At 42.4% G+C, this 9,360-nt stretch overlaps 1 protein-coding gene across 1 annotated transcript; it reads left to right on the forward strand.

Annotated features, from left to right (window-relative positions):
* The first annotated feature begins 68 nt into the window (after positions 1-68).
* LOC139647814 (coiled-coil domain-containing protein 183-like) lies at positions 69-8,476 on the forward strand. The gene is made up of 13 exons (XM_071523787.1): positions 69-144; positions 622-743; positions 1,129-1,296; positions 1,465-1,569; positions 2,221-2,337; positions 2,869-3,030; positions 3,144-3,180; positions 3,716-3,816; positions 4,753-4,913; positions 5,952-6,108; positions 6,714-6,839; positions 7,422-7,491; positions 8,349-8,476. The coding sequence occupies exons 1-13, from the start codon at positions 69-71 to the stop codon at positions 8,474-8,476; spliced, it is 1,530 nt and encodes a 509-aa protein (XP_071379888.1).
* Positions 8,477-9,360: the final 884 nt, after the last annotated feature.

Raw genomic sequence — 9,360 nt, forward strand, 5'->3', positions numbered from 1 at the left:
GCGAGGGTGAGGGGTGGGTCGAGAAACAGCGACAGGACATAAATAAGGACAGATAGATATTAATAAATATGGATTTTCTCTCCGACGCAGACGCCAAGGATGCCGCGACTCTACAAGAGCATCGCCGTCGGATCCAAAAATTAGGTAGCCTATTTAAGCTAGCTAAAGAGATAGCGTTAGCATAACTTTCTGGGCAACCAGGAAGATTTAAACTTTTGAAAGACAATAAATGTAATTTCCCCTAGGAATATTGTAGGAATAGAAACCGTAAGGAAATAAAAAATACCATAAAGTACGACAAGGTCACTATAAACACTATAGGAAATTATAGTACCATAGAAGGTAAAGTTAATAGTGAGTTTATAGTGACCTTATGGTACTTGAAGGTCACTATAAACTCACTATTGAGCACCACACGTGTTATAGTACATGTCAATAGAAATATAGCACTACTATAGCAATACCATTTGAGATAAAACTACCATAAAGTACAATAAGGTCACTAAGTCCAACTAAGAATACTGTAGGAATATTCCAGTGATTTTTTTTTTGGTAGGGTGTAGTTGTATGAAAGCAACTAAGAGCCTCCTCCCTACAACCCACCACTATCTTTATTTCCAGAGAAACAGATTCAGGAGGAGGAGAGTGCCGCAAGACAGATTTTGGACGGCGACGACAAACCACCTCGATGTCGGAAGCCGCTGTTCAAGTCCTTGCCCAAGCCGGGTGGACTAACCGTGGAGGTAACAGACTGTCTGTCAACACTGGTCAGAGAAAACACCCTGACCTCTGACCCCCGAAAAGAGAATTTCACCACAGGGCAGGAAACTACCTTTTTTCGACTATACAGTGGCTAGTAAATCCCCAAATCAATCACTGTGACTGTTATTAGCAATCTACAGTCAACTTTTAAAATATATAGATAAGGACTTCCTCAAGGTCTCTGGGCCTCTGCCATCCTTGTTAAAGTCCCAGTCTGGTCGATGTGCAGGTTGATCCCTGAATCCTGATGCCGCTGTATTATCTAATATGTGCCAATCTGTCCGCCCCTCTTGATTTGACTCACAGTCTGTGTTTGTTTGTTTTTCCGCCGCCCGCTTTGTTTGCCTGTCTTGTTTGTGCGTTCAGAGCAAACTGGAACAAGACCAGCGGCAGATGCGCATCCTGATCAATGAGCACAACAGACTGAAGTTTGCAGTGAGGGACAGAGAATCTCAGTTGTTGGAGGTGGAGGAGGCGTTGAAACACCTGGAGCCTCAAACTCAAGATGACAAGAGCGAACACACCTACAGCCAGGTCAGGATGTCCCTAAACTACTCAGCACCACTCATCTGTAGTAAACACCACCCAGCACTGCATGATTTTATTCACATTTCAGGTTCCATCACGTGTATCCCAACACCACTCTAACATTTCATTTGTCACGGACTGTGACTGTGTGCTTGGTTTTTTTCCCAATGTCAGCTGGGGCGACAGCTGGAGAACAGCCTGGAGAAGATGAGGATCAAAATCACGGAGGCCGAGAAAATCCACAACACCTATCTGCACATTCATGAACACCTGCAGCAGGTAAGCCACACTGTCATATATATTATACGGAATTAGCAGGCAGTGGGATCCCCTTATTGAGCCTCTCCTTCAATAAGGCGATTTATCAAGGCACATAACCCACGTACTACTCCAGTGGAAGACTGTGGTTTTATCTGTGTGAGTGCGAAGCACGGTGTTGCTGACGAAGAGCATATATACTCAGCAAACATTCAAACCTGGATGAAGGAAGATAGATAAGAGAAAATTTGCTTAGCGCTAGTTTGTCAGCTGCTAGTGCCTTGGCGAATGAAAATATGACATTGAAAAATAGTATCAAATCTACAACAACTCAACAACTAACTTTGCTGCTAACCTACACTTAGTAAGGCACAGCAAAGGATTCCACAAGCAATTCGAATTGTAGAGAAATGAGAAATGGAAAAAGCAATTTTCCAGTGCAACTTACGGTCCATCAGCTGGCCTATAAAGGTCACTACCACAGACATTTCAGACATGGCAGTTCAACAAGGACCTAATGAAAATACTACAGTCTCTTAGACACTTCAGTACATCGAGATGTACTTTTGGCTAAGGCTAACGTAAAAAGCAATATGAAGGCAAGCAGTGATGTAACCTGCCAACAGAGAACTATTCAGCTGTTGTCTTGAACTGTGTACTTGGTGTGGTCAGGAGACGCAGCAGATGCCCATGGTCCTGGAGCAGAGTGCAGTGACTGTTGGCCAGACAGAGGTGGACCAAGTGTCCAAAATGTCCCAGTCAGCAGTAGCTGCTGCAGACAGTACAACGGTAAGACTTCTGTAAACTTTGTGCACCACCACAAACATGGCTAAACTTGACAAGAGGGCAGCCAGGTGGTCTGGTGTTATAGCAGTGGTTCCCAAACTAGAGTTTGGGGGCCCCCGGGGGTCTTTCAGAGGGTCCCCAGCAAAATGAGGAGTAGCTTATTTTCACTGTAATTTATTTCACTAGAGATGATCCTAATTAGAGAATGTATAAGAATGACTATTCAAACAGTAGGTTTCACTCTCACCACTGTTATCTCCCCACGTACAGAATCAACTAACTCAACAACTAAAATCTTCCCACACGGGTCCCTGGGACTAAACCTTCTGTATTTCGTACTTCCTCAAAATTTGACATTTTGCAGATACAAGGCTTTCACCCCACAGCGACGATACGTGAAGAAAAATCCTGTGCAACGTGGCGGTTGAAGTGCTCTAAAATTCCTAAAATAAAAAATTCCCAAAAGACGCCAGAGATCTTGTGTAGATTAAATTGCGATTGTGTGTATTAGTCCGTTTCTTTCCCGTCCATCAGGGCAAGCTGGTTCAGATGGAGCGTGAGACGACGGAGGAGAAAAGGAGGATGGAGAGCGAGCTGCGTGAATTGAGGGCAGTGAAAGAGGAGATGGAAGGGCGAATGGAGAAGGACTGGGATCATCGCAGCAGCAGCAGGAGCCAGGACAGGCTGAAAGAGTCGGTATGAAAGCAAAGGGAAATACCACCTTCAAGTGGGATAAGTCAGTGGCCTTAAGTGGGTGATCTTGGGGGATTTGTTTTATCCGTTTTATCTGTCTTTCCTTTCACACACAGAAAAAAGAGGCCGAGGCCAGCACAGCTCCTGTCAGAGGTATTGCATAAGAGAGCAGAAGGCATATTGCGCTCAACTCATGTCAATCATAGAAGTCCTGCTGTGCTGTTTCAGGTTATGCAACCGACAAATCCCCAAACGCTGCCATTTTGGCTTACTGTTCTGAGCCAAACGCCTGTCATAGTGATGAGATAAGGTAAACTTTACTGATCCCTCTAGAGGAAACTGGGATAGCCACCATGTACACATCAAATATGGAACAAGAACAAATCAACAGGGGTGGAAAGAGTACCAAAATAGCCTAGTCGAGTGGAAGTACTGTTATTTTGCCAGTTTTTATGTACGTAAAAATACACCAGTCTCAGAGTAAGGTAGCTGAGTTTTGTATAAAACAGAGTGCTATTGCATGTGATATTTCCCTACCAATTTCAAAAGGACACAGAGTTCAAACATTTCTTTTAATTAAAAAAGTGCATAAAGAAAGTAAAGCATGAATCTACACAGCAATTTAGCGATGTATTTCAAATGTATGGGAGTGTAATATTTATGTAAAAACACACTTGTGCCTCCACAGCCCAGCAGTCTTGCGTCGACCCCAGTACTTCCCAGTCTAACATCAGACTGATGGAGGACATCAAAGCTCTGAGAGACGCCCTGGGCTGCACTCATCTGCAGGTTGTCAATTCAAGTCAAGTCGCATTTATTATTCATAAAGCACTTTTAACAGACTGGTTCATCCAAAGTGGTTTACTGAGAACAAAGGACACAAATACAGAAACCATGAACACGTGCATTACAAACTCCAACACAAGGTGCCAGAACTTGTGTGGGTGAATCCTGGCACAAGAACTGTGGCTTACTGATCTCTTTTTTAATATAGTAAACCACTGTGGGAAACAGAATTGGTTATTTCCCCTGAGGTGCGTGGTTCATTTGGCCAATCCATGTTACTGTGTTTCCCGGTGCATGGGTCTTTTGTTGTTTTGATGAAGTTACACATATTAGTAAACCTCAGTGGGCCTATACAGTGAAATGTTGAGATACCCAAAACATATTTACTAGCCTTGGGAAGCTATATGGCCAAAGAATTACTTAATAATGGTAACAGTATACTTGTGTGGATTCAGTACTAAGAGTAGTCTCTTTCAAGACACAATTAAAAATTCATTTTTAGAAATTAGCACTTTACTGGTATGTTGTTTGGCTATCATTATGCTACAGTAGTATTATTAATTTCTTTGCTGGGACCCCAACATGGTTTCTCAATTTGGTGAGTTACCTTTATCAAGCCTCTGGGCATTAATGCAGTCTTAATGGCGCCCAAGTCCTCTCTTTAATGTAGCAGACTGTTGATATTTTATTTTACAGCACTTTGCTAATTTGTTAAGAAACATGCTATGCAGTTATTATGTAATCAATCCTCTATTTGTATTTACACACCTTGCACATAAACCCTTGCACTGGACTGTATAGCAGTGTTAATCGGGTAACTGCAAACACCTCGTACCTCAAAATTCATAACCTCATAAATTATTATTCATTATGTCACCAAAGTGCCTTAATAACTGTTGGAATCTGGCTGTCTAATGTGATTTCTACCCCTCTAACTAGGAGCTAGTGAAGAAGCTAGTGTCACAGCGAGCCACCGAAGACCAGCTCCACATCCAGATGAGCCAGTATGAAGACCTGGTGAAGCAGAGGACCGACACCCTGGCTGATCTGGAGCTCCAGTACGCCCGCCTCAAGTTCACTGTGGGACCTGGATCTACCAGGTACTGTCGCTGGAGTGGCTACACTACACTCATCTACACTGCAAAAAAAAAAAACGTTCATCTTACAAGTTGTTCAGTTTCATATTCAGTCTTAAAATCTACCTATAGAATTATTTTTAAGACAACAAATGAGACCATCGCTGAGAAGATTTACAGGCCGTATCGGCTTCTACACCGCATTTTACCATTCTTTGTAATTCTTGTAACAAGTTGATTTGCATTTGGAAATGTGGAATGAGCTCGCCCCACTGACTGACTTCTCTCTTGCGATAAGAAAAGATTTTAAGACTCAGCAGTACTAGATTAAATGACTTGTTATGATGGATAAACAGGAACATTGGCATTCTTGTAATACCAGCCAGTCTGACTTTGCATTATGGATACTTGGCTTTCCACATGATTTGAGCCATCAATCTGGATTGCAGTGTCTGTCTTTTAAGATTTAACACATGAGAACACATGGTAGATAGTAGTTAGATCTGTGTTTGGAGGGTTTGATAACGAGGGCGATGATTATTTGAAAGCGTCTTAGTAGCGGCAGCCTTGATAGGCTACTTGTGGCCGGATTGAGCAAAAGCTTTATCGGTCTGACACAGCAAGGAAAACCGCTAAAAATCATCCTTGTTTGGTGCAACTTGGGTCCTGATTGATGTCTCGGCTGATTCCTACTGAGATGTTTTCTTCATCCCTTCTCCCTTCACCCCGAGCCATTCTCAAAATGTACTGTTGCGCAAAGACATATTCCATATCTCATCCTCTCCTCGCTGCTACGTCTTAATCTTCTCAGACATCTGGGACAGGGGGCTATTTTTTTCCCCCCGCAATCTTAAAGTTCATGCTGGAGAGGAATAAAGCATACCAATATGGCTCAGGAGGTATTATGGGACAGCTTCAAATGGGGCCATTAAAAGCGTCATTGTACACTGCTCAGCGAGACGCTTTACTGCCATTTACAGAGGTTGCTTTCATTGCTTTTATTATAGGAGGAGAGGAGAGGGGGGGGCTGTCTTAAAAATCCCTCTGTCTGCTTGTGTAAAGGTTTGACAAGCTGGAGGAACAAATGGAGGCAGAGCTGCAGAAGGAAGACAATCGTGTCCGACGAGTACAAGTCGAGCTGAAGAAGGCTGAGGACACATTGGACAGCGTTGAGCAGGGAGTCGCCAACCTCTACTACATGACCTGTGTGCCTGTGGAGGTCTGGACCACCTAGAGTCTTCACTTAACCTTACCTGTCATTTTATTATGTTTTAGGATGCTTGTTTATTGTTTTATTGACTTTTTGAACCCACTGTACAGTGTACAGCAAAAGTTTCAAAAGGAATCTCATTGAGTAGGTAGTCACGAGTAGTAGTAATAGTAATAGCTATAGTTGTTGTAGTAGCAGTAGCAATAGTAGTAGTGCTAGTAGTAATAGTAGCCTAATAGTAGTAGCACTACTAATAGTAGTAGCAGTAGCAATAGTAGTAGTGCTAGTAGTAATAGTAGCCTAATAGTAGTAGCACTACTAATAGTAGTAGCAGTAGTAGTAGTAGTAGTAGTAGTAGTAGCAGTAGTAGTAGCAGTAGTAGTAGTAGTAGTAGCAGTAGTAGTAGTAGCAGTAGCAGTAGCAGTAGCAGTAGCAGTAGCAGTAGTAGTAGTAGTAGTAGTAGTAGTAGTAGCAGTAGCAGTAGCAGTAGCAGTAGCAGTAGTAGTAGTAGTAGTAGTAGCAGTAGCAGTAGCAGTAGTAGTAGTAGTAGTGGTGGTGGTACTAGCAGTAGTATTAGTAGCAGAAGTAGCATTAAATCTTTGGTTCCTCTTCAGGAGCTGCCCATTGAGGACAGTATGGATGCCATGCACAAACTGAGGGACATCAACGCCCGGCTCCCCATGTTGCTGAGCAGAAAGTCAGGGCAGAAGTGCGAGGACAGCAGCCTACAACAAGAGAAGGTAATAGCCAATATTTTGTGCCGATATTCCATGTCTTTAAATTTCGCCCAAAAATTCCAAAAAGTTGGGTTTTGAAGGCCGGTACTGATATTGATATTTTTGTAATGGAGCTGCTTCTAGCAGGGGTTTGGTGCAGATATTTAGTATCTTAAAATTTTACATACCAAAAAATAACAAGTATTCAGTGTTTCCCCTGGGAATTGTATTCATGTCAGGGTAAAAAAGCCTCTGAAACAGCATTTAGACCATGGGACATTGAAACTCCTTTGAAACCAGTAAGAATAAGAATAAATCCATGCATACTTGCATTCTGATCATCTTATCAGGTGAACGACACTGACTGGCCAATATCCGATTTTTAATGAAATGCCAATATCTGCCCCATGTATTGGCAAACTGATACAGTTCAACAATCCAAACCCCAGTCTCAATTGATGCCCTCTGTGTCTCACTTACAGTTCCAGCTTACAGTCTCACTCCTATAGAAAAGGTTGTCGTTACATTTGTTCCATAGGTAGTCTGGTGTGTGTGGTTACTGTGTTCTCCCCTCCCATCGTTTTTCCACTGCCTTTTCTTCCTCAGGTTTGGAGCTTCCTAGAGCAGAGCAACATGATGGAACAGAAGAACTACAAGAGGGCGAGCAGCCCTGTAGGTGAGGAACAACTAAAGAATGTTCAAAGGACTACACAAAAGAAATATCAAAGCAGTGATTGGAAGGTGATATTCGGTAATTGGGATTCTGAATGGAATTCCAAAAAATAAGAAGGCAAAGGCACTCCTCACTTAAGGGTCCAGCACAGTGAGAATTGCATTTCTCAATCTCATGGTACAATTTAACAAAGGACCAGTTGATGTAAAGTTAGCCAAATTATTATAACATTGTGGAAACTGACTTTGGAAAAATTTCCAATTCCAATCTACTTCCAGGTGTAAATGATGTCACCTACACCCAGGTTTTAATGAATGCTCTGATTGGTCAACAGTATGCATAGTTATTATTCACATTTGTTTATTGAATTTTTCAATTACAAAAAACATAATTGCTATAGTTGCTGGGTGACGAAGTTCCAACACTCGATATTTGTTCCCCAAAGATAGAAATAGATGGCACAATCATGAGGAAGGTTTGGCTGTCACTCAGTCTTACAAGCTTTGTACCATCTAACCATCAAAAACTGAAAAACAAATCAACAGAAAAAGAATCAACATCAAAATTTCAAAAGTTTAAATCATTGCACTGGATCTTTAAATAGAAATGCCTTCTTAATTCTAGTAAATAGCACCTTGGCCCTCTTGTTAAAAGGGGTTAGAGGTTTTGCAGGAATATGAATTTAAGCGTTTTTTTTTAAATCTGACATTTTATGACAAAAAGCAACAGTAAATAACAGGACGTTTTGAAAGTCCAGTTATTTAAAGTCCCGTTGAAGTCTCAAGGCCCGCTCGCGCCTGTAGTTTGCACAGATGGCTTGTCTGAAAATCTGCCTTTCCTCATTTATCTCCCTCTCCCAGACACCTTCCAGCCTTGTAGCGACGAGGAGGACTGCTCTCCGTCTCGCGAGGAGATCAAACACCACAGCGTCAAGCTGATCGAAGCCCAGCAGAACAAGAAGTCCCAGAAGAGAGGCAGGAAGCGCTAGAGATGCAGCCCAGACAGCGGGTATAAGGCTAGGAAATAAACTGGCTGATAGCAGGATTTTACCCTTTTTGTTGACTACTCATGTGATTGTCACTGGTTGGCCCAATCTACTGTCATCCAAACGTTAATGAATAAGCAGCCCTGCCACCAAAATCCAAAATGTTACTACTTTTCTATTCTTCAATTGACTGCAAGGACTAACTGTGAAAGCTGAAGATAACTACCTAAATTACCTAAAAGTGTCTACATGGATCTGTTGTACAAATTCCACTCCCTGTATATATACTTCTCAAATTTAGCTCTCAAAATCAATGCATAGGACGATTTTCAGCAAGAAGGCATCCTTAGAGGTGAAGTTGCCTTGAATGCAAGACTGCAGCGCTCGTGTTGAACCATCGGGTGGGAGCGTTGCGCAATCCATTTTAAGAAAAGAGGTGCACATGTTGAGGCCTAATGGTTAGTCTAACTGGAGGGTTGCTGGTTTGAGTCCCATTTTTGAGCCGGGGAGTGCTGACAATGAGCATACTGTACTTGCTTAGCAAATCTTTCTTGGGTAAATGTGGATTAGGAAATAGACCTTGGAGTATAAGAGGCTGACAAGGAGATGGAAGGTTGGCTGGAGTGTTAATCATGGAGCTGAATGAAACAGCAGGGTGGGCTGTTCATTTTGCCTAATGGCTTGGTTTGACATGACTTCATTTATGAGGCCTTAAATGCCAACCACTCCCCCACAGGAATATTGCATGCCGACCGATTGATTACTACATTGCTACACTGCTTAGGTGGAATTGGGTCAGGGTAACGGGGGAAACACAATGACAAGAATGGCCGAGTAACAGGGAGCAGTCAATACTGCACTGCAAAAAATGGCTGTGTTTTTTAATG

This window comes from Centroberyx affinis, unplaced genomic scaffold (assembly GCF_046629955.1).
Source record: "Centroberyx affinis isolate AG114_WGS23_722 - 3 ecotype Tasmania unplaced genomic scaffold, CSIRO-AGI_Caff_v1 ptg001114l_1, whole genome shotgun sequence".
In the NCBI taxonomy this organism is placed as follows: domain Eukaryota; kingdom Metazoa; phylum Chordata; class Actinopteri; order Beryciformes; family Berycidae; genus Centroberyx; species Centroberyx affinis.

Coding starts and splice junctions, on each gene's coding strand:
- LOC139647814 (XM_071523787.1), top strand. CDS start 69: ATGGATTTTCTCTCCGACGCAGACGCCAAGGATGCCGCGACTCTACAA. Junction 1,297..1,464: donor GCGAACACACCTACAGCCAG/GTCAGGATGTCC, acceptor TCCCAATGTCAG/CTGGGGCGACAGCTGGAGAA. Junction 3,181..3,715: donor CAGCACAGCTCCTGTCAGAG/GTATTGCATAAG, acceptor GTGCCTCCACAG/CCCAGCAGTCTTGCGTCGAC.